The sequence below is a fragment of the Heterodontus francisci genome, chromosome 26 (assembly GCF_036365525.1).
Source record: "Heterodontus francisci isolate sHetFra1 chromosome 26, sHetFra1.hap1, whole genome shotgun sequence".
NCBI classification, from domain to species: domain Eukaryota; kingdom Metazoa; phylum Chordata; class Chondrichthyes; order Heterodontiformes; family Heterodontidae; genus Heterodontus; species Heterodontus francisci.
Window position 1 is genome coordinate 20,526,661 of NC_090396.1, and position 25,792 is coordinate 20,552,452.

Genomic DNA, 25,792 nt, shown 5'->3' on the forward strand with positions numbered 1-25,792 from the left:
AGAAACTTAACATAAGAAATAGGAGATGCCATTCAGCCCTTGGAGCCTGCTGCGCCATTCAATAAAATCATGGCTGATATCCAACCTCAACTCCACCTACCCACACTATCCCCATATCCTTTAATTCTATTAGCACCCAAAAATCTATCGACCTCTGCCTTGAATATACTTAATTACTAACATCCACAACTCTCTAGGGTAGAGAATTCCAAAGATTCACAATCTTTTGAAGAAATTTCTCTGATGTATAAAAATGAATGGGAGTGTTGGTTTGAGACCTTTTACATGGCCTGTCATCCTTTGTGGCTCATAAAGGCAAATGCTTGGTTTAGGGTGTATTTCCTTTTTCTATCCTTTTACCCAGAATCTACTTGTCTACAAAGAACTGCATCTGCCTACCCGGCATGTGGAAAACTGATTAAGCAGGGGATAACTATGGGATCTGGCAGGCCAGTTATTCTGGGCATTGAGTGCCGCTAACTGGCACAATTGATGGTTCTCAGATGGGTATCTACGTCATTTGATAAATGGGGCTTTTCCCCACTGTTGCCTACAACAATTTTTGATTGATTTTTAAATTGAAAATTGAGCAATGTTGATTCCTAGGAGGTGTCCATTGTGCAAGATCGTGGTCACCCCCCAGAAGGTTGTTTGGTCAATTCTTTCTAATTACTTTGTAAATTCACATTCCATCGCTCAAGGACTTTGACATGCTATGTAAGACTTGTGGCTTCTCTCGGCTTTATCCTTCACAACCTTCCTCTAATGTACATTTCTCACAAACAACTGAGCAATAAAATTCACTGGGCTCGTGGTAGTGATGAACAGTGCTTCATTTATACCTGCCATTTCAAGCTGCCACTCAACTAGTGATATCAGAGTATCATTTCCCTACAATCCCACCCACCCATTTTTTCCTTTGCCAGCTTTTTCCAGCCAGTAGAGCACAATAGCCAGTGCCATGACTGACGTTAATGGCCTCTAGTCCCAGCGCTCACCATAAAACTCTGCTTCAGTCCAAATTATGAATGCTTTCTGATGCAGTGTTTTGGCTTTCCCTCCATGTGGTTAACACAGTGTTCCAAATATTGTCAGCTTTTAAACCATAAATCATAACCTCTGCAAGAAAACCTCCTATTAGTGTTAGGCCTGTAGAGTATTGATTAATGTTCAGTGTTTCAATAAATTAAATTCGTAATTGTATTTTGAGCAGGCTAACACTTGGAACTGAAGTTACTGACTGGTAATTTTGTGCGATGGCACATGTGAACAGTACTGGCACTAGTACAACTCATAAGCTGGAACCTTCTGAAGGTCAGGGTCCACAGCAGGATGCCAGATGGCATCTTTGCATTGAGATGAGTTGCTGAACACCCAAGACTAAATCTGGATGTTGGCCTGTAAGAAACAAGATCTTTCTAAAAATTGTTTGGCACTCTTGGCAGGATAGTAACTGAATTGTTGGGATACTTTGCTCTCCCAGTAGGCACAGGTTTGATGCTTCAAGTGTGGGATCATCCACTTTGGACCTAAAGAAAGACAGAACAGAGGATTTTCTAAATTGAGAGAAGCTAGGAACTGTGGAGGACCAGAGAGGTTTAGGGGTTCAAGTACAGAAATCACTAAAAGCAAACGAACAGGTACAAAAAATAATCTAACAAGCTAATGGAATGTTTGCCTTAAGACATGAGAAATAGGAACAGGAGTAAGCCTTGCGGCCTATTGAGCCTGTTCTGCCATTCAATAAGATCATGGCTGAATGTCTATCTACACTTTCCTGCTCTATCCCCATATCCCTTAGAGCCCAATCATCTATCATTCTCAATCTTGAATACGCTCATTTGACTGATTAACCACAGCCCTCTGGGATGGAGAATTCCAAAGATTCACAACTAAATGAAATTTCTCATCTCAGTCCTAAAAGTCCAACCCCTTTTTCTGTGATTATGACCCATATTCTAAACTTTCCTGCCAGGGAAAGCACTCTGTCAGCATCTACCCTGTCAAACCCTCTGAGAATTTTATACGGTTCAGTCGGAATTGATGAAAGATCATTGACCTGAAATATTAACTCTGTTTCTCTCGCCACAGGTGCTGCCAGACCTGCTGAGTATTTCCAGCATTTTCTGTTTTTATTCTGTTCTGGGGTGATATCAGGGAGTACTTCCTTTCACAAAGGGTAATGGAAATCTGGAATGCTCTCTTCCAAAACATTATTGAGGCTAGGGGTCACTTGGAAATTTCAAAACTGAAGTTGATAGATTTTTGTTAGGTAAGGGTGTTAAGGGACATGGAACCAAAGCGGGTAAATGGAGTTGAGATACAGATAAGCCATGATCTATGTGAATGGTGGAACAGGCTTTAAGGGATGACTGGCCTACTCCTCTTCCTATATTCAGAAACAGAATTCCAAAGAATCAGTAAATTGACGTATTTATGGTGACGTTGAAATTGACGATCAGTGCTAATTGGTATTGTGCTCTATTGCATCATTCCGTGATATGAAGTGAACTGTTTTCCTTACTCTCCTCCACATAGGGAGTTTGCCATATTCGGGAATGAAACAGAGAGAGGGCGGCACAGTGGCGCAGTGGTTAGCACCGCAGCCTCACAGCTCCAGGGACCCGGGTTCAATTCTGGGTGCTGCCTGTGCGAAGTTTGCAAGCTCTCCCTGTGACCGCGTGGGTTTTCGCCGGGTGCTCCGGTTTCCTCCCACAGCCAAAGACTTGCAGGTTGATAGGTAAATTGGCCATTGTAAATTGCCCCTAGTGTAGGTAGGTGATAGGGAATATGGGATTACTGCAGGGCTAGAATAAATGGGTGGTTGTTGGTCGGCACAGACTCGGTGGGCCGAAGGGCCTGTTTCAGTGCTGTATCTCTAAAATAAAAAAAAAATCGAGCAATGTCCACTTTATGCACTCTTAGTGCTGACTATTTTGGAGTGTTTTGGGAACTTCAGTCTTTTGACACCCTCAATTGAGAATTAGCGCATGATACAGATCAAAATAGTAGACAAGATAAAAATTGTTTCAAATTTCAAATGTGCCATATGCTAAGAAAATTACAGCAAACTCTCAAGTGCAAGCAATAGTGCTCAGAAAGTGGAGGTTGAATGTGTAAAAATAAACAAGCAAAAAAAGTAATTATCCCAAACTGTGCTTTTATTGTCAGTTTTGTTTTGTTGTCAGTGCTTCTCTCTTGGGGAAACCGCCAGACAGTTCTGTGATGACAGTGGCGACAGGAAAAAACTTCGTATTCATTCCAAAAAAGGTGAGATTTCTTGGAACAGTGTAAGATCTCTGGTCCTTATGTTCGGAGATTGACCTACCAATCTTGAAAACATTTCCCATTAAAAAATAAGGGAATATTTATGTAGTTGGTCATATGTAGTGATATTGAACATGATTATCTGTGACTTAGCTTTGTGTATAAATTTTCCATACTACAGAATCTTGTGTACGGCTCACATGCTTTAGAATGTATCCGCAGCACAAATCTGTTCTAATGTTTTGATTTGATTCTTGGGAAATTGAGCCATTCAGCAAAACACTTTTCTGCTATCTTCTCACTACATCTTTTATAAAGATCCACCTATATCGCCAACTCAGGGAGCGGTGCCACAAGAATGCTGCCATATTTCTTACAAAAACACATTTTCCTACATGTGCCCAAAACATGGTGCGTTTTACTTTCTCAAGCTTTGTTTTTTTTCCCTGTCAAATCCATTGTAAGAGTGCTGCACCAAAATAAATGGATGTGTAACCTCTCTTGATGGCTAATTTCATAAATACAAACCTCCTCCCCCCAGTGTAGAGTTGACACAGAAGGTCTAGGTTCCATCCCTGGTCAATGCGAGGTCACTTGATTTCGATGAAGACAGTGGTGGAGTGTTGCACAAGTTTTCAGTGTCCCTAATCTTGGGGCAAGCAGCAGCCAGCATCCCACTCCTACTTGTTATCTAGTGAACCACTAAATTGTGCTGATGTTTGGATGTTGGGTGAGAACAAGATTGGACCCAGCTTCCAGCTTTGCTCTATGCACGTGATGGGGATTGAGGCTCTGGAGAACCTACAGTGGGGAATAACCAGAATGGCACTTACCCTTCCAACTGATAGCTATGAGGTTAGACTTCTCGAATTACTATTGACTGTAAAGAAATGCTGGCTTATTTTGATCATTGATCTTTTTAAATGATAGTTAACACAATTAAATCCTAAGTTATTTGAGAAGCATAGGGATGGTAGGATAAGGGGGGCTCACACAACATTAATATACAAAGAACTAGGTGAAATACCAATGAATACTTATTTCACCAGTCATCATCCTCTGGAGCAGTGTGCTTGGATTAACTTAAAGTTCTGCAAAAGCGAACTTAAGTTCCTGAAAGAAAAGGGGCAGTTCCAATTGGGAAGAATAAGTTAAATAAAAACAGAATATGCTGGAACTACTCAGCAGGTCTGGCAGCATCTGTGGAGAGAGAAAAACAGAGTTCACATTTCAGGTCTGTGACTTTTCATCAGAAGTAGGGAACTCTGTTTTTCTCTCTCCACAGATGCTGCCAGACTGCTGAGCAGTTCCAGCATATTCTGTTTTTATTTCAGATATCCAGCATCCACAGTATGTTGCTTTTGTATGGAGAGAGTAACTGATTAGCTGGGATTAGAACAGTTTACTGCCCACCAGCTTGATTGCTTTGGGGAGTTGGAGAGGGATTATCCAGCATGTATCTCTAAAGGACCACAGACTTGTTTCCTGACCTGGAATCCACATTGCTATTGGGTGAGTCTGTGGTGTACACCGTTATGCCCTTGTTTGGCCAGGATGGGCATGATGAGCTCCTCTTGCCCCTTCACCATGTTCATATGGGCATGCATGGTATGTAGACATGCAAACAAAGGAACAGGGCAAACAAAAGGGTTTTTTTTTAGGAAAAGGAGAACTACCGGAAGACACACAAGAGGTTAGCAAACAGGTTGTGACTGTGGCAAGTGATTTGCTGCTGCTCTATTTCACTTACAAATCAGAATTATTCCCAAGATTTTATTAATGCACCATTGCAGCCTGTAAGTAAGAAGTCTCACTACATGAGATAAAAATTTGTAAGATGTCGGACAGTGACAAATCGCCTACTCTAATCATTCTTTTTTTTTAAGTATGAAACAAGTGATCCTAATACAAGTCTGTTCAGGTAAATTTCACCTTATCCTTGAGACGATTGTAACATTGCCTGTTTATTCCTGTCTGCAGACTCAGCAACACTTTCTGGTGTGTTTCCTGATCAAGTTCAGCATCACAATTTTTGCCTACCTCATTTGCTTTGGGTTTATGCTGCAGGAATTTTGTAAAAAATCCAATTCCTTGAACATTACCAACTGCTCATCTATAATGAACAGGTGAGTTAGGGTGAGCGGCAATTTGTTAAAGTGGTTGGTTCACTCCTGACTTCAGGAGCAGCTGTGCACAACGAAAAACAGACTTGCATTTCTATATCACCTTACATGATCTCAGGCCATTCCAAATTGCTTTACAGCCAATTAAGTACCATACTTTTGGAGTGTAGTTACTGTTGTAATGTAGGAAACACAGCAACCAATTTATGCAGGCCCCACAGTCATGTAATAATGACTAGATAACTTGTTTTAGGGATGTTGATTGGGTAATAAATATGGGCCAGAACATTGGGGAGAACACCCCTGCTTCTCATCAAATAGTGCCATGGAATCTTTTACACCCACCCGAGAGAGCAGACAAAGCCTCGGATTAATGTCTCGTGCGACAGGTGGCTGCACCAACTGTGCATACTCATACCATACTGAACCGGAGTGTCAGCTGAAATTTTGTGCTTAAATTTCTGGAGTCAGACTTGAATCCACAACCTTCTGATTTGAGAGATGAGAGTGCTGCCCATTGATCCAGGGTTTACTAAGGCTTCCGTGCAGATCCCTTCTGAAGAATTCAAATGCATTCCATCTCAGCAAACTGTGTCCGTCGTTGAATACCATGGCTGAAATAAGTGGCTGTGAATCCTCCAAGGCAAAATGTACCCAGGCTCCAAACTATAATGCAGTAAAAAGAAATAGAGTGCAAAAGCAGTCAACATGAAATAAAAATTTAACATGCTGGCTCCTCTGTCAAATAGAGGAGGGAGGTTGAGAATTTGAAAACTTATCCTAACTTTTCCATTTAGAAGTGCTGATTTACTTGCTGTGTATTTACAGCATTCTTAACTTTTTTTTCAAATAAAACTCTAATTTGACTCCTTGCTTGTGCCAGCTTCATTAAATAATTTATTAGGATTTATGTAATGTTCAAGGTCTGTCTCGAACTTGGGAGTCTGGGCAGGGTGCAGTGAGTGCAAGCAGATTGCTGGCAGCCAGCTAAATGGAGAATAAGAAGCAGATGGGCACAAGATGATAATTCATAACAGTTCTGTTTTATAACAGTTCTGATTGACACATCTTCCAGATTTGTGCCTACTGTTGGGCAATTCCATCCTTGCAAGGAGCATGAGTTAAGATAGGGCTACAGCCCTAACACTCCACCTGGCACACACAGGCTGGGATCCCATGTGTGGCTTTGGATTCCACAGTGAGGATAGGAATATAGACGCAGAAGTAGGCCATTCAGCCCATCGAGCCTGCTCTGCCATTCAATACAATCAGGGTGTGTTTCAGTTGAGACTGAAGTGCTGAATTATAGTCACTCCTCTTCACACTTCATTATATTCGAACTAAAGGTGGGTTCATGACCTTATTGAGTGTTATATTGTTTCATCTGAAATGAAAGCCTTACCTTTTCAGGGATATTGATACAATTAGATTGAAATGTACCCAAATCAGTTATCAAGTGGCAAGTTTAATATGTGATCATCATTTAATGGTGCACAAGCCGTACATAATTACCTGTTAATTTCTCAACAATCCATATTAATTCTGTGGGGGAAAATTTTCTACTATAAAAATAGTGACTATATATAACTGTAGGTTAATTATAGTATGGAGCGGAAAATGCTAAGATTTTTCAGATGAATTGATATAGCCTCACTCTAAACTCATGCCCCACCTTTAGTTCTGATCTAAGTCTATGTAAGGAAACGTTGAAGTTGTACCTTTTTTCACCTGACTTTAAAAAAAAAACTCTTGTGCTTGGCATTGAAAAACAGGTTGCTGATGTTCTGGGGCATGCTTCACATATACGATCTGTACAGTGTCTTCATCTGGCCCTGTGCGGTTTAGTGTGCCATTGTCCAATAGGTGGCACTGTTCAATCAGTGATGAGATGTTTTGACTATTCGACATGGGAGATACTTTCCACAATAGATTTGAGTGTATAAAATGGTTTTAATATTAACTCGGGTATTTGGAGGCTGAATTGCAAAAGATATTTGCCGTATCAACATTGATTTCAGTAAAGAATAGTAAGATGTGTGAAGTGTGTGAACCGCCCCCACACTGCAACCCCCTCCCCAAAGGCAAGTACAATTCCAGATACTGCCCTTCCAAAATGTGGGCTCTGTTTGGTGGGATTATTTCGAGCTGTGCAGCAATAGGATTAAGTACAAGTGGCTACAGGCCTGTCACTAGCAGTTAAAGCTCATTCAAGAACATAACACAAAAGGCATATTTGCACATTAAAGCATTGCACAATTTTCTTGGTATCAACACGCACATATGCCAAGTGACTATCCATGTGGTTCCTCACTAATAGGTTAGGGATTAGGTTGTAAATTCATTGGGTGACGCTCAGTTGCTAGTGTTGGGTCCATCATCAAGCAACACGTATCCTGGATGTTAATCCCAGAGCCATCAACAATGTAAAAATTCTGCACAAACTTGTCTATACAGCCGGCCCCCGAATTCATATGGTTTGCCACTGAGCCATAACGAGTATGGAGATCGCCAGTCCGTGCTGATCATAATCAAGGTCATCTCCATAGGTGACATCAACAGCCCAGGATTAAGAAAGGATTAAGAGTCAATGAGTTCCCGTTCCCAACTCGAAAGCACCAGGTGTGGTATTTGACCCTCCACCTCCAGACCTAAATCCTGCTCACACTTTCTAGCCTCATACATAAAGAATAGCCATTGGAGCAAGGTACCGAAAGTGTACTAGTGGAATTGCGCATCAGCATAGTTCACCACCCGCAGGTGAAGAAAAAGAATACAGCAGTGTGATCCAGTATGAGCAGTGAGCATGACTGAAGGGTACCAGTTAGAAGTAAGCAGAAGTGCTAGAATATATCTGAGATGCTCTAACCCAAGATATGGGTTCATTCACAGTTTATGTTCCCATATCTAGGGTTACCAAACTCAAACCTGCCACTGTGGGCAATTACTAGTGTTGGCCAGGCATCCACTAACGAGGAGGAACAGCTCCTTGGACTGCAGTTGCACTCTCCCTGTGCAGTGGGGCAGGGTGGTGGGCGGGTGGGTGTTGAAATGGGTGAAAGTCCACTTAGCCATGTACTGATGGTGTGGTTTTGTTTTAGTTCTGCAGAGGGAGCGCCCATGTGGTTTGGCAAGTATTCCAATGGCTTGTTGCTGGCTCAAAAGGTGATGGCCTGTTTCATTGTTCTGCACACAGGTAAGAGAAGCCAAATGTTCTCTGGAAGAGCAATAGTCCAGTTTCTCAAACCAGTCCATAACACTGTTCTATTCTGGCGCCACAAGGAGAATCTAGTTTCCTTCCAGAACTGGTAACTGCCTGGAGTCAATATTGTAAGGAGTGTTGCTTTACCATTCACTGGATGTTGCTGAGTTTCTGTACTTGAGCAGCTGGGTTTATTGGGTAACTAAAAGTAACAAGCGTTGGCCTGGAAATTAGTTCCCATTTGTATGTTGGAGGTATCGCTGCAAACCCAGAATTCATATTTCATCGTGAAAAATAGATTTGATTTAAATTGCAGGACTTCTATTTTACTCATTTATTCAAGGACTGTGACAGTCCTTTGAAAAACTCTTGTCTCATGTTGATACATATACGTTAGACAAGGTGACAAAATCCACTTCTGTTCACTGGATCCACAATGCATTTGGTTTTAGATGTCTTCATATTTGCATGTTTAACATCAGGATTTTAGTTTGTTGGTTGTGTGGTGTATTAGAGTAAGAATATGCATTTCTATCAAGTGCTGTAACTCCATGCTGGCTCATGTCATTGTTCTTGTCACCTGGTAACAATGTGAGCCATTGCAGGTTAAAGAAACTGAGCTGAATACACCAGCTAGAAGCCCTGAATATATATCTGAACATACAAAATTGGCAGGCAAGAATCTCATTCAGGAATGTGGGAAGAGATGCAGTGGTTTTTGTTGAGGTTCATCCCGAGCAGCTGCGTAACACAGGACTCTATGGGCTGTTCTTAGGGATGTACACTGCGATAAACATCAGCTGTTACTGGAGGACCATCAACTCAGTGAAGGACGCACTTCGGTCTGCCCGAAACTTGCTGGTCTTCGAGAGCAGAGAATTGTCCACGACTGAGTGTTGCAGACTGGCACATTCCAAGGTCTAAGACTATGTGCTGAGGGTCGCATTAAAGCTTGGGGCAACCACCACAAAGTCTCAGTGGGGAAAGGCCACTGTGTAAGGTCCTCCTGTCGTAGTATACCGAGGAGCTGGAATCTGTGTAAAAACCCCTCGGGCTGTATGCACCAAAATGTTTTTTGCTATATAATGCCAATGTACATTGCATATAAAATGGAATGGCAAGAACACAAGAAATAGGAGCAGGAGTAGGCCATTCGCCCCCTCAAGCCTGCCCCGCCATTCAATAAGATCATGGCTGATATGCCCCAGACCTCAACTCATCTTTTGTGCCAGCTCCTCATAGCCCTCAACTCCCCGATATTTCAAAGATCTATCTGCCTCCTCTTGAAATACTTTCAGTAATCTGGCCTCCACAACTCTCTTGGGTAGAGAATTCCAGACATTCACTACCCTCTTGAGAGAAGAAATTCCTTTGCATCTCAGTTTTAAATGAGTGTCCCCTTCTTCTGTAACTATATCCCCTAGTTTGAGATTCCCCCACTAGTGGAAACATCATCTTAACACTTACCTTGTCAAGCCCCCTCAGAATTTTGTACGTTCAGTAAGACCACACCTCATTTGTCTAAATTCTAATGAATAAAGGCCTAACCTTTTTAAGCCGTTCTTGATAAGTCAACCCCTTCATCCCAGGGATCAGCCTAGTGAATCCTTTCTTAAATATGGGGACCAAAAATGTACACAGTACTCCAGGTGTGGCCTCACCAACACCTTGTACAATTGTAATAAGACTTCCCTATTTTTAAACTCCAATCCCCTAGCAATAAAGGCTAAAATTCCATTTGCCGCCTTAATTACTTGCTGCACCTACATGCTAACTTTTGTGTTTCATGCACAAGAACACCCAGATCCCTCTGTGCTGCACTTTTTTGGAGTCTCTCTCCATTTAAATAATCTGCCTTTTGATTATTCCTACCAAAATGCATGACCTCACGCTTTCCTACATTAAACTCCATCTGCCAAGTTTTTGCCCACTCACTCAGCCTATCTATATCCTCTTGCAGATTCCTTATGTCCTCATCACAACATGCTCTCCCACCTATTTTTGTATCGTCAGCAAATTTGGATATATTACACTCTGCCTGCTCCTCCAAGTCATTAATATAGATAGTAAATAATTGAGGCCCTAGGACTGATCCTTGTGGCACTCCACCAGTTACGTCTTTCCAACCTGAAAAAGACCCATTAATCCCAACTCTGTCTTCTGTGAGTTAACCAATTCTCAATCCATGCTAATACATTACCCCAATACCGTGAGCTCCTATCTTGTGCAATAATCTTTTATGTGGCAGCTTATTGAGTTGTGAGGCATCTCATGTTTCTGTATCGAAGAATTCTGATCTCTATTGTACTTTCTGAAATGTGAATTTTGAACTGTTTTGTAATGTATTTTGCAAATTTTTATGCATAAAGTGTATTTTGGGGGGAAAAAAAGGCAGGCAAGGAAAGACCAGACGGTCCATTAAGCCTGCCTCAGACTTCACGACTCGACAGTCCCTCTCACCTCCCATCCGTAGTCAGGTTAACTGCTGGGATAAGCAAAAGAAACAGAAAAAACTCGGGGCCAATAAGGGAAGAAGTACTCAGGTGAATTCCTGTCCGATCCTCTCAGTGGTATTCCCCTGAGGCTGGACACAAGCCGGTGGCTTAGGGAGATCTAACCGGAGGTGAGGGTGAAAGGAACGTGCGATTTTCTGCCAAAATGTTCCCAATGAACTTTTCAAGTACTAGTTAGAACATTGATTGCATAAATCCTGTTCAGGAGGGAGGTTTAGTGGTGAACTGACATCTAGATTTACACAGATTAATGCAAATCCCACTAAATTCTGTTGGTTTGCCCAGAGGTGCTGAAGTTGGATCAAAGTTTCTATAAATAGAGTGCAGGGTAAAAAAGACCAATTTACAGATTGTTGTGTCATAGCACACTTAATCACTCAGAAATTTTAGCATGTTTTACCTCTTCTTAGGTGCTTTTGTTCAGACAAAAGTGCTGCTGTCTGTGGGTGGCTTTTACTAGCAGATTAAATCTATGTAATCATCTTGAGCAGTTAAGACGCCAGTCCATAATTGGGGTATATTCACTGTTCCAACCAGGACAGTGCACAAAGGGAGGTGGCGTGTGCAGCCTTTGTTTTCTTGACTCAGATCAAATATGTTTTCCTTTGGCATCTTCTGTCTTGAACGTAGCTTCCAAATATTGAGTTCATGCTAAGTGCACTTGATGCAGCTTCAACGGTTGGAGGACAGCAGGGCACAAGCAAGGCAGTAAAATTCCTCCTGTACAGATTCTAAAGAGTTCTGGCTTGACAGGCTCAGAAATTAGAGCCTCAGTGGTGGTGGTTTGGAGAGGGTGGGGACAATTGTAAACCGCCCTGTCTCCCCAGCCGGAATGCAACGTCTGGCCACAAGCAGCTCACAAAAGGAGTGTGTTTAGAGGGAGGGCAATCACGCACACTCAGTGTTTATTTTGCTTATTAAAAAAATGCTTTGCATAGGTTAGGAGTGAGTTATGCAATTTTCCATTTTTGAACAGACTGGTTTAATGGTTAGGCTTTATACCTCCCTGTGTATATAGACACCAGTTAACAATCCACTTTTACTGTGGTGATGCCTTCTGGCCTGCCTCCCCACCATAATGATACAAACTTATTTACAGGAAGTTTCAAGTTATGAGAATTACTTGTTAATTAGGGCATTAGAATGATCGATAATGAATGTGCTTACCATCTTGTAAACCTATAGACAGAATACACCCACAGCACTGCAAACATCTTTGTTTTTCTAGAATTATCCTAACATTAGGACAACTTAATTGAGTTTCATTTTCCTCCTTGCACTCCTGTTAACACACTGGGTAATTCATTTGTGAAAATTCCTCTGTGTTATTTTAATATATTCCATCACAGTTAAGGTTGGCTAAATGCAGGCAATGGACAATCTTCTGTGTATTTTTTAAAAAGTTACTTTTTCTGTTTTTATTCATTCGCCTCCTTTTGCTGGTGCCCACATATCATCTTGTAGTTGGGAAGTCATGTTGCCCAACCCCAATCTGCTCCGCAAACTGCTGTCAGTGCTGCCCTATCATTTTTGTGCCTTGAGTTAGACATTGGAGCAGGCAGACAGGTAAACCATAGAATCGTAGAAAGGTTACCCCACAGAAGGAGGCCATTCAGCCCGTCGTGTCCTTGCCAGTTCTCTCCAAGAGCAACTCAGCTAGTCCCTGTAGCCCTACAAATTTGTTTTCTCTTCAGGTGCTTATCCAGTTACCTTTTGAAAGCCTCAACTGTTATCTGCCACCAACACTCAGGTAGTGCATTCCACTTGCTGTTTAAGAAAGTTTTCTCTCATATTACAATTAGTTCTTTTGCTAATCACCTTAAATCAGTGTCCTCTGGTTCTGAACCCTTCTGTCAGCAGTTTCTCCTTATCTCTTCTGTCCTCTGAAAGTAGTACACTAATGAAATCGAATCCACATGTACATCCATTGTTAGCGCATGTCCGGGAGATCTTAAAACTGATCCATCGGTAAATCTTCATCTATTTTTGCTGCCAACCTGCTCATACTGCACCACATAGAGCTCACCTACAAAATACACAGTGCCACCCTCTATAACAATTGTGCCTATTGTTACAAGCCTAGCGAGTAAACCCATGTACCATGCAGTACAATTGAGTTAATTTGTAACTCATTTTCAACTGTCATTCATGTGTTATTTCTGTAGGTTCCTGTGTCCTCTATTTAGTTGGTCTTCCCCTATCCATTAGTTCTGATAGGGTGCTGCAGACTACCCTCTAACCTCTACCAAAGTACCAGGCATCTGAACTGCATGTCCACAGGTTGGATAGTAATGGCAGGGCAAAAGTGATCATCTCCCTCATCTTTACCCACCCTCTGGTTCTGTTACTAGTTGTTCCACTTAGTGGTTTGTGGGGAATCATAAACCTCAAACAATCTTAAGGTGTTAGCCATATAACATACACAGTCATGAATCAAACTACTTGACCTTTATAGTGCCCAGGAGCGGACTGCATCAGCAATAATGTGCAGAAAGTAGACAGTGGTTCTGTGTTACAATTGAGATCTTTCCCAATCTGGAGTTCTTTTGCCCCCAGCTGCAAGTACATAAACTTTGTGTAGATCGTGCCCTAAGTGGATATATTAGTTGCTAATTTAGTGTTTCTTGGTTGCAGTATGCATCTCCATCAGCCATGTTCATCGATCCAAAACACTGTGGAGGAAAAGTCCCTTCAGCAACTTATGGTGGTGCCTCACTCTACCTGTAGTGTAAGTATCGCCAGATAAGAGCACTTTACAATCTGAACTCACCCCAGGTAAGATGTAGCTGTGGTTAGATGCAGAGTGAAGATTCCCCTTTCTACAACCCATCCAGTACTCCCAGACAACATATAGGGCAAGGTAAAACTTTCCTCCATTCTGTCCATTGCTGCGCCTTAACTGCTATACAACAGTGCACTCCACCCTGAGAATTTATCTGAATGTATTCTTAGCAACTTTCATTAATAATGAACAAACTAATTTGCATTAACTGTTTTCTGTACTGGGGTAACATCTTGCCAGAAGATGATAAACTCTTAGGTTTATCTCCTTTTTGTTTCTGGAACAGGTTACATAATATACCATATAATACAAGTTGAAAACATTAAATACTAAGATTCAGGAGTGAGATACAATTTAAAACTATCCAACTCTTTCCTTTGGTCAGTCTAATCTTTGTGTTTTAAGAAGCATTGCGATTCTAGATGGCCACTGGAAACACAGACCCACAGCATGTGACACAAGGCTGTTGGATTTCAGCATCAACACAAGTGTTGGGGGGAAAGTAGAGTTCCTTATTGTACATTAAAATAAAGTTGCAAAGTATATTCACAGGCTTTTCCAGCAGCTGTACAGTGTGGCATTGAGCCATATGTAACAGGAAGGGTCCAGGTTTAATTACTGCCCTTGATCTCCCCCAAGGTAACAATGGGGGCTACAATTGACCTATGTCCTTCTATGCTAGTGAAGGGACTGAAACTCACCTTGGTTTCCCATTTCTATTGATCCTGTGATGCCCATAAAACATGGTAGGTAGGTTGACAAAATCAGGGTGAGACTAGTTTGCTTCCACGCCACTGGCTTGCTGATGCTCATTATGTTGCTCTGTGCATAAAAAATGGTCACTTCCCGTAGAATGGCACCTGGCAAGAGTTAATGTCTTGAGAGGAGAATAATTCAAGGGGAAAGTATTCAGGGACAGTTGATAAGGTCTTTAAAATTATGAAGGGGTTCGATAAAATAGACATAGAGATGTTTCCACTTATGGGGAGTCAAAAACCCAGAGCCATAAATATAAGATAGTCACTAATAAATTCAATTAGGCGTATAGGAGAAACTTCTTTACCCATTAGAATGTCAAATGTGCTGCTACATGGAGTAGCTGAAGCGACTAGCTTAGATTTAAGCTCGCTAAGTACATGAGGGAGAAAGGAATAGAAGGACATGTTGATAGGGCTAGATGAAGTAGGCAAATGGCCTGTTTCTGTGCTGTAAAATCCTATGTAATCTTACAGATGTACAAATCATGGTGAAGTGGTCTTGCCATTGACTGTCAAAGAGCAGATGGACTTGAGCCTGACTTTTAGCCTTCTATTGAACCAGTTTCCCTTGTTTGTAATCTCCAGGATAGTGGGCCAAATCATATTGGTGGTGGTGGATTTAAAACTGTGGAAGAATATGGATACCCCATTGACCTTTGACCTGCAGGATATCCCATTGATCTCCTGGCTCCTTGGTTTGCTATCTGTCATTCTAGTGATGTTTGTCAATGAAGTGGTCAAGCTACATGAAATTAGGTAAGTGCACAAGCTTACAAGGAGTTAAGAGGCTGCTGCCTCCTAAACCAGTTGTTGGCCTACGGCCATTCCAACAGAATTTCATTCCCACAGAAAGTTGGGAACTTTCTCAGAATCTGTAGTAAAAGAAAGCTTGCCTTGAAGGTGTGATGTTTCTATGCAAGAACATTTCATTAAGAATGTTCCTTTAAAAAAAAACTCAAATTTTACAGTATAAATCATTAGTACTTTTTGTGAAGCTAAGACTATTTGCAGAATTAATTCATTACGTTACAGATCTTCTTGGATCCCCTGGGTCCACCATCAGATGCTGCAATGTCCTGATTTAGTCCCATTCCCACCCCTCACTTATACTACAGGATGATGCAGAATCCTGGATTAATCCCACTCCCACAGAACATAGCAGTATCTTGGGGTGGCTCCTGGGCTTTTGTTTTTAATTCTTCCCGTCTCTAGAACTTGATCTTTTTTATACCCATTCTTCTGGCTCCTTGACCCTTCATAATTTCTCATTCCCCTCAGTCATCTTCATGCCTTTTGAAACTGATTAGGGAAGAAAACGCTGTAAGTACACCCAGTGCCTGTATGGAGATTAATGGTTGGGCTTAAACTTTTCATCAGTGTTCAAGTTTGGCACCATTTAATTGCTGCTGAATTTACTTCAATTTCTCAGCTATTCCTTTGAACCTTGATGGTGCCCTACAATTTGGGCCCTTTATAAGAACATAAGAAATAGGAGCAGACGTAGACCATATGGCCTGTCGAACCTACTCCGCCATTCAATATAATCATGGCTGATCTTGGGCTTCAACTCCACTTTCCCGCCCGCTCCCCATATCCCTTGATTCCCTGAAACCAAAAGTCAGTCTGTCTCAGCCTTCAATGTGTTCAATGATGGCACATCCACAACTCTCTGGGGTAGAGAACTCCAAAGATTCACAACCCTTTGAGTGAAGAAGTTTCTCCTCATCTCAGTCCTAATTGATTGGCCCCTTATCCTGAAAGTGTGCCCCCTTGTTTTAGATTCCCCAGCCAGGGAAAACAATGTCTCAGTATCTCCCCTGTCAAATCCCTTCAGAGTCTTGACAATTTCAATGAGATCGCCTCTCATTCTTCTAAACTCCAGAGAACGTAGACCCAATTTACTCAACTTCTCATCACAGGACAACCCTCTCATCACAGGGACTGATCTAGTGAACCTTCGCTATACTGCCTCCATTGCAAGTATATCCTTCCTTTAATATGAAGACCAAAATTGCACACAGTATTCCAGTTATGGTCTCACCAAAGCCTGTACAACTTTAGCAAGACTTCTTTATTCTTGTACTCCAATCCCCTTGCAATAAAGGCCAGCATGCCATTTGCTTTCCTAATTGCTTGCTGTGCCTGCATGCTAACATTTTGTGTTCCTTGTACGAATACACCCAAGTCTCTCCGAACATCGACTTTTACAAGCTTCATGCCTTTTCAAAAAAATTCTGCTTTTCTATTCTTCTGACCAAAGTGAATAACCTCACACATTATACTCCATCTGCCACCTTCTTGCTCACTGACTTAACCAGTCTATATTTCTTTGCAGCCTCTGCGTCCTTCTCACAGCTTGTATTCCCCGTTAGCAAACCTAGATGCATTGCTCTTTGTCTCTTCGTCTAAGTCATTAATATAGATTGTAAATAGCTGATTCCCCAGCATTGATCTTTGCGGCACTTCACTAGTCACAGCCTACAAACTTAAAAATGCCCCATTTATCCCTATTCTCTGCTTCCTGTCCATTAACCAATCCTCTGTCCATGATAATATGTCACCCTCAACTCCATGAGCCCTTATCTTGTAATAACCTTTTTGTGTGGCACCTTATCGAATGCCTCAGAGCACAGACCCAAGTCAAAGTGTACAAAGCCATAGTCCTCACCACCTTTCTGTATGGCGCTGAGTCATGTGTCCTATACGGCCGTCATTTATGCCTTCTAGAACGCTTCCATCAGTGCTGACTCCGCAGCATCCTCAAGATCTGCAGGCAGGACTGCATCACAAACATTGAAGTCCTGGAAACGGCCAACATCACCAGCATCGAGGCCATCCTCCTGCACAGCCAACTTTGTTGTGCGGGTCACGTTGCCTGGATAGACGACAGTTGCCTGCCCAAGATCGTGTTATGTGGAGAGCTGACCACGGGTAAAAGGAACAGAGGGGCCCCATGCAGACTTTTCAAGGACTCCCTGAAGAAGTCCCTTTCTGTGTGCTACATTGACCATCGCCAGTGGGAAGCGCAGGCCATAGATCGTGATTCTTGGAGATGCTACATCAGAAGGGCTACAGACACCTTTGAGACTGAGCAAAGAACCAGCCTGAAAGAGAAATGGAGGAGAAGGATAGATCCAATTGCCGCCAGCGACAACTATACATTCACTTGTATCCGCTGTGGGAGAATCTGCCGGTCATGGATAGGCCTGACTAGTCACCAGCTGGCCTGCAACCGATGACTACAACCTTCCCAAAATCTTCGTCTGGGAAGAAATGCCAAGAGTGGCACCTTATCGAATGCCTTTTGGAAATCCAAGTATTCTACACCTACTGGTTCCCCTTTATCTGCCCTGATAGTTACATCCTCAAAAAACTCTAATAAATTTGTCAAACAGGATGTCCCTTTTGTTCAAATCATGATATGCTTTTCTAAGTGCTATGTTAATACTTCCTTAATAATAGATTTCAGCACTTCCCGATGACTGATGTCAGGCTAGCTGGCCTGTAGTTCCCTGTTTTCTCTCTCCCTCCTTTCATGAATATACATTTGCTAACTTCTAGTCTGCTGGGACTGAATATAGGGAATTTTGGAAAATCGTATCCACAGCATCCACTATCTCTGCAGCTGTCTCTTTTAGAACCTTGGGATGTAGTCCATCAGGCCCTGGGGATTTGTCGGATTTTAGTTCCTTGAGTTTCTCCAGTACTTTTTCTCTGCTGATATTAATTGCTGTAATTTCCTCACTCTTATTATCCCCTAGGTTACCCTCTATTTCTGGTGTGTAACTTGTCTTCTACTGTGAAAACATACACAGAATATTTGTTTAATGTCTCTGCAGTTTCCTCATTCCCCATGATTTTTCCTGTCTCTGCTTCTAAGGGACCATTGTTTACTTTAGCTATTCTCTTCCTTTTTATCTACTTGTAAAAGCTCTTACAATCTGTTTTTATATTCCTGGCTAGTTAACTCTCATTCTACATTTTCCCCATTTAATCAACTTTTTGGTGGCCCTTTGGTTTCTAAAACACTAAAATAATGTTCTTTGCAACATTATAAGTCTACTCTTTTAATCTAATACTGTCCTTAACCTCCTTACAGAGAGAGATCCATCCATGACGTAGAGTTTTTGTTTTTTAATGGAATGTATTTTTGTTGAACATTTTGAATTGTTTCTTCAAATGTTTTCCACTGTTTAGACTAAAAGGTATGGCTGTAAATATTGACCAAATCAACCTTAGCCAGCTCTCATACCTACATAATTGGCTTTGTTTTAAGTTTAAGATTCTTGATTGTGATTTGAGTATGTCAAACTTAATATGGACTTCAATTGTATTATGATCACTATTTGCCAGTGGATCTTTTACTATGACATTGCAATTAACCCAGTCTCATTGCACAATACTTGATCTGAAATAGTTATATTCCTAGATGGGATCCAATACTGTGTGCAGGCAATTTTCATAATCTCTCATCACAGTTCAGGAGCATGTCATTATACAGAGCTAAAATAACTTTCACTGTTTCTTTAGGATTGAAAACATTTTCTTTGCCCTGTCTGATTTTGAGCATATTTTGGTGAAAAAGTAGGCACTTTATTTATTTTTATTTATTTATTTAGAGATACAGCACTGAAACAGGCCCTTCAGCCCACCGAGTCTGTGCCGACCAACAACCACCAGTTTTTTTTTTATACGAACCCCACAGTAATCCCATATTCCCTACCACCTACCTACACAAGGGGCAATTTACAACAGCCAATTTACCTATCACCTGCAAGTCTTTGGCTGTGGGAGGAAACCGGAGCACCCGGCAAAAACCCGCGCGGTCACAGGGAGAACTTGCAAACTCCACACAGGCAGTACCCAGAATCGAACCCGGGTCCCTGGAGCTGTGAGGCTGCGGTGCTAGCCACTGTGCGGCCCTCTCTCTCTTTCATTCCTGAATATTGCAAACTCCCTATGTGGCAATTGAGAATTTGAATTCAGTTTTAAAAAAAAATCTGGAACTAAAATGCTGACATCAGTAAAAGTGACCATGAAGCGATTGGATTGTCATAAAAATACAACTAGTTCATTAATATCCTTTAGAGAAGGAAACCTGCCGTCGTTATCCAGTCTGATCTAAAAGTGACTCTAGTCTCATATCAGTGTAGTTGATTCTTAACTGAAGTGGCCTAGCAAGCCAATCAGTTGTATCAAGCTAGGGATGGGTAATAAATGCCGGACATTGCCAAGAATGTCCGTAACCCGAGAGTTTAAAACGTTCAGAGATAATACAGCTATATCTTTCATCACAAACTTGTGCCAGTCACACCCCTCATCACAATCTGTTCTGAAGACCATCAGTGCCTCTTGTTCTAGATTTTCATTCTCCTCTTATTTTATAAAACCCTTCCACAAATTAGGCCAGATCATCTCTCAGTTGGCAACCCTGCTTTGCACTTCTCTGAGAAACTGCTCACGGATCACCCAAGCAGTGATGTCCATGTCAGAGAAGAAAGACAGACTTGTATTGATGTCAAAGTGAGTCCTGACAATGCTGTGGCCCGCTAACGTCATCAGAGCGCTCCAAGCTGTGCAAACGGTCTCCTGCGCTCAGTGAGATGCTGCTCATGCACAGCCTACATCTTTCCAGGACTACTTGCCGCATGTGCGGGAAAACGTCATCAGGTACTCTCTCCCGCCCCACTGGCCTCTCCCCTGGCCGATTGTTCCCTACTCCTCGCCTCCCCCGCCACCCTGCTCTCCGGCTGCTCGCTTACTGCCCGTTTTAACTTGAGAATTTGATGTGATCCTTGATGCTGAGAGCAGTTAACACCCGACAAATAAATCTGCGTGTAGTTCTTCTTTTTCATTTTTCCGCAACACTAGGACTGAAACGATTGTGTGCTTGTACACAAATCGTGGGCAGGTATTTAGACACCTCCGTAACCATTCAGGGGTGTAGTGTGGTAGTTCTGTGATCAGTACTGTGAACTGCTTAGCCCAAGAAGCAGTGCATGGTCTTTTTCTAATTTCCACATTTTAAAATCCAATTTTGTTAAATTTAGCACATTGCTGTATTAATTCAGGTTTTAAGTGAGAGAAAAAAAAATTCTTTTGTCTCCTGTTTCTTCAGAGTGCGAGACCGTTACCAGAAGAGGCAAAAGCTACAGTTTGAAACCAAGCTGGGAATGAATTCTCCGTTCTGAAGCTGGAGCCAGTGTTAGAGAACTACATCGACAAATACTGGGAAGCTCCTTGACTGGCTTCAGTTTGGTCAGGATATCAAGTCAGAGCTGGCCCCCAGGAGCACCGGATGACTACTGCATGAAGACTTCAGAACCACACTGGAAGCTGCCATCCTCGTGTCAAATGAGGGGTTCTACCAGATACCCTAGGACAGAGATACACGGTGCTTTAGAAAGCGGTACCTGGAAACGCACACAAGCTAAAGGGAAAAAAGACTTAAGTTGATGTACTCCTGTGTAAATTCTGAATACCTACCTCCAGTCACTGGAGAGAGCATTACTTCAACATTGCAGCCTTTCACCATGCGTGTCCATCGGGCTGTAGCCCAGGAGTTGCACCACAGTGACAGGATGAGGAATTGCTGCTTCAGTGAAGGCATTAACATTGGTTGTAGCTTCACAGGCAAATTGTGAAAGCTGCCCAAGGGGGTTTGGGTTTAGGGTCTCCACTGTCTTCACTGGTTTGAGGATTTTAAGTCCCAAATCCATGCACCAGGCAACATTTAGTGATGTGATAATCTCATACTTTAGAGACCTTCGCCATTAAAAGTGTCTTAGAGCAGGAGTCAAAGCTTCCTCCACCCCCAATTTTTAAGTTTCTCCTCATCATGAAGAACTACGTCAGCCAAGTCAGTAGCCATTGGGCAGCGTCTCACTCATGGAGAATTCTGCTTATTTGCTAGCTGCTTAGAGGTGTTTTTTTATATTTCTTTTTAAGGGAAAGATCTCTCTAGGTCAGTAGCTCCATTAGAATGCAGGGTGCAGGTCAGAATTTGTCTTGTCAAGCCCAACCATGAATACCCACCTGACTGGGGGTGTAATGCGCGTGTGCATGTCTGGGTGTATGTGTGTCTGTACAGTACCAGACATTGTATTTTGTTTGAGAGGGAGCACTAGTATTGTGGATTGTACCCGAATTAACTATTGTATATTGGATGAGATGGAGGTGGGGTAAATGTTCCAGGTCAGTGGTTGCCTGCTTTACCTACTGTGATTGTTCAGTTAAAGGAACCCTTGCATGAAAATAATTGAGTGCACAGATTAACTGGATTACTAGTTATTGTCACGTCTGTGCAGCATCTAATTGATCCGGGTACTGGCCAAATCTCTGTTCCCATTTTGCCCATGCTATCTACGCATCAGCCCCTTGTCCCAAGTGATGCATCTCCCTGTCACAACACCGTATCGAATTAGTACTGCAGCTTTTAATATTTCTATTCAGTTGATGCAGGTTTTTATATTTCCACACTGTCCTGAATAAAATGCACACTGGGCTGTAAGACAATGGGTAAAATGAGCTGCTCAAAGTATTTGACAAACTTGAAGCACATTGCCATAGCAGCCCCCATGTCTCTGTGCTGCACAGCAAGCTTTAAAGAAAAGGGGATGTTCAGTTTGAGGTTGTGGATGGCCACTACTGTGAGGGGTTACAAATGACCCATATTCTGCTTTGTTACATCCCTAGTTTAAAATGAAGGTGATGGAGGACTTTCCATATTGTTAAAGGATCGAAACTCTGCAGTTTCTGATATGCAACATGTAATTGAAGGATCATGTTTAATGTGAAATAGGCATTTGGGCCATCTGACATTAAATCGATAATAGTGTGAAATGTTAGGCATCTTGTGTCACTGTCCTACAAGGCTTCAAGTACTTGTTTGATTCCTAACTGTTCAGGGTCCTGCATCTCCTGATAAGCCTCTACACTGTTGTAATTATGATCAAATTTCCCTACTATCACTGCCCTTTCCTCTCCAGCTTCCACTTGCCTCTATTTGCTTGTGACTGTTTAATGTTTGAAACTATTTTATATTTCCAGAAAGAATCATGTCAACAGTTGCACTGATGTAGTGAGCACAATGCAAGAGCTGTCACTGCAATACATGTGCCAATAGGAGGTGTACGCTACTGCATGTGGGCGGTCTGCAAATATCACCATGATCTGATTTTGTACTCTGTCTCTATTGCCCACATAGCTTATTAAACTATGCTATGAATTCTTCCACTTCAAAGGAAGTAGGATTTAGCAGCATATAGCATGCAAAGCAGTTCAAACGTGAGAGTTGATGGTAACGACACAGATTGATCATACAGCACTTGATGTAGGTGAAATGTTACTTCTAGCCAATGTGCACTGTAGTCAGTGAATTCCAGTAAGTTTGGGTAGCTGTTTTGAATCCAGCAGGGTGATGAAAGCAGAAAAAAGTAAGAGATGTAATTGACTGCTTGCTCAGCAAATGCTTGTTTGACCTTGTGCATTACACAAATGCCTGTGAAATCCACAAACCCACACACGTGCCAAACCAGATGTCTCGCAACGCTCTCCAATTCAGTGATAAAGGAAAATTGGTTGCTTCTTGAAGAACCACATCAACTCATCACAAAAGCACCATCGTGCTATTGCACTTATACTTCACTGTGACTGATGGCTTGGGTTTTAGAAGCAAGACATTATTTGATTACGGATCAATTCTCTGTGACAGTCCTGTAAGAATTCACCAAGTCTTATATTCAAACCCAGTATGTACTTATGGCATTTTGTCGCATTATCTTCATGCCCCTTTAAGTGTTCCAATTAGTTTTGAAGCCCATCTTTTTCCTTATCCCCTCTGGATGCTCCTGGGGTAGTGTGAGGCAGTTCCAACCTACCCTGTCACACCCACGCCGCCCCCCCCCCCCCCCCCCCCCCACCCCGGTTCAGTTTGCTCGACCATTTGTACATGACGCTGGGGATTGTGGCAAGGTTCTCCGTTGATATTGCCTCTCATTCCGGAGGGAGGGTGATGTACCAAACTGGAAACCATTGTGTCGGATGCACCAAAATGAAATAGTGACATCGACATTTAGGGTTTACCACTCATTTTCATTAATACATCTTTCAGGGGAAGCAATAGCTATAGGGTTTAATCAAGTCTGACCCTAAAATCAGCAGGCTTTTCCTGAAGTGCCAAAAGATTGTTGGAGAATCTTCAGGAGATAACATTCTAACAGCTTGTTAAAAGCTTCATTGCCGAGGCAATGCCAACCAGCCAAGTGGTGAAAGAATGAGTGGCGCCCACTTGCAAGATGTACCCAGCATTTGACCAAAGGGATCCACAGCCAGCTGAAACTCCTATAGGAGGGAGATTGACCTATAATGTCCCTGCTTCAGGTGGACACAGTTAATAGATTACCTGACGCATTGTACTCCCATGTACTTGTAAAATCTGCTGGGATCAGACAGGATTAGCCACAGTATGACATGAACGAAACCCACAGCTTGCCTTTTAAATCCAGCTGCACAGATGGAGCCAGGGACGATATTCTGACAAGTGCAATCATCCAAACTGCCCTTTTGTTTAGCTTAGGTCAAAGGTAGCCTCTGACCACACAGGGAGGTTGAGATGTAAATGTGGGACAGACTTTGGAATTCAAATTCATGCTAGTATCACTTCAGCACAAAAACCTCCAGTGTTCCAGATCCTTGTGTCCTGTAGCCTGAGGCAAGTGGCTTAAAATCCTTGTAGGCCCTTGATGCAGTGTGTAGGTGCCTCAGTGGAGCACACTGCAGAATGATGAGATATTTAAACATGCAATTGCCCTCGTGGGAAGCTTCCAGTTACCCAATATTGGTGGTGGGGGTGGTAAACAGGCCAACAGGAACCAAGTGTTTGCCTATCGGGAAAGGAGGAAAATTATATGGCCATTATTGGTAGCCCACTTGAGAATAACACCAACAGCTTTAGGCTGTTGCTGCCCTGCACTTCACTTGGCATCATTGTACTCTGCCAGCAGGGTGCCATCCTTGTGGGCCCCCAACAAGCCTCAACCCTCCTGAATTAAGAGACTACATGTCTGTGCACTGTCTCAACAGTGTAAGCTGGAAAATGACAAAGGCTTTTGCTGAGATACAGATTCTGGTGGCAGCCCCAGCAGAACTCTTTGCTGATACAGTAGCACAAAGACTGCAGTTTGAGATATACTCATAAAGTCCGGCTGAAGTGCCTCCCTATAATAAATGTCTCCTGCAAATTAGTGTCTTATAACATTTTGGTTTTAAACTATGCAATAAAATTTTACTTTAGAGGTCTGTGTGTGTAAGAAACTTCACCCTCGTGTGTCACTGCACCTTCTGTATAGCCTGTTTCCAGCCTCAATCAATGATATTTTGAAGCTAGTTGTTTGGAGTTGTGTAATCAGTCAGGATGAACTCCCCTTCTGTGTTTTGTCGCACCATAACACAGCGTCTGATCTCTGGGTACATTCCCACATTGCTGAAGCTGGAGTAGATATCTCCTGAGGAAGATAGTGGGTGCCAGCCTTCATCCTACCTTCCCATGGTGCAGCACATTGGTGTTATAATGTATTATGCTCCCCACTAAACAGCTGATCTATCTGTCTCATAAACTATAAAGGGATTAGAGAATATTCAGACCCCAGCAGGGTCACAGCAAAGAATAATGGTCAAGAAATGAAGTAGCTCTTCTGCCCTATTGAAAGTTTTATCTCCACATGCCCTTTAAAAATACCATAATTTGCAATGAAAACAAATTTTGTAAAAATTGTTTAGTTTTTTTTTATACAAGAGGATGAGATTGTGCAGTTCCGTCACACTCAGTGCCTCAGATTACAGAATCTGGCCCAGAAGCAAAGGTGATTAAGAGCATTTGACTGTTTTAAATAAAAAGGTGCACAAAATAAATACTGCTGTTGGGCAACAAGGGATGTTAAAACAATCTGAAAAGTGAAAAGGCAGTTCCACCTTACTTATAACTGCACACATTAGAAGATCATTTACTGCTGGACTCCTTTCTTGTGTCAATATGCAGAGCCCTGGTTTTAAACTGTTAGAAGCTGACTATGGCCTAAGGACCACAGGGTGACCTATTCTGGCTTTTCTTTGAAATGAAATTCTGTGGTAAATGGTACATGTGTTGAAAC

General features: G+C 42.2%; 1 protein-coding gene across 2 annotated transcripts in view; it reads left to right on the forward strand.

Annotated features, from left to right (window-relative positions):
• The window catches only part of tmem94 (transmembrane protein 94), a 160,267-nt gene extending 136,541 nt beyond the window's left edge, over positions 1–23,726 (forward strand). For both annotated transcript variants that reach the window (XM_068057894.1, XM_068057895.1), the window contains 6 exons: positions 3,189–3,270; positions 5,248–5,393; positions 8,489–8,583; positions 13,737–13,830; positions 15,228–15,398; positions 20,761–23,726. In XM_068057894.1, the coding sequence (XP_067913995.1) occupies positions 3,189–3,270; positions 5,248–5,393; positions 8,489–8,583; positions 13,737–13,830; positions 15,228–15,398; positions 20,761–20,833 (661 nt within the window). In that variant the 3' untranslated portion in view covers positions 20,834–23,726. The remainder of the gene's footprint in view (positions 1–3,188; positions 3,271–5,247; positions 5,394–8,488; positions 8,584–13,736; positions 13,831–15,227; positions 15,399–20,760) is intronic.
• Positions 23,727–25,792: the final 2,066 nt, after the last annotated feature.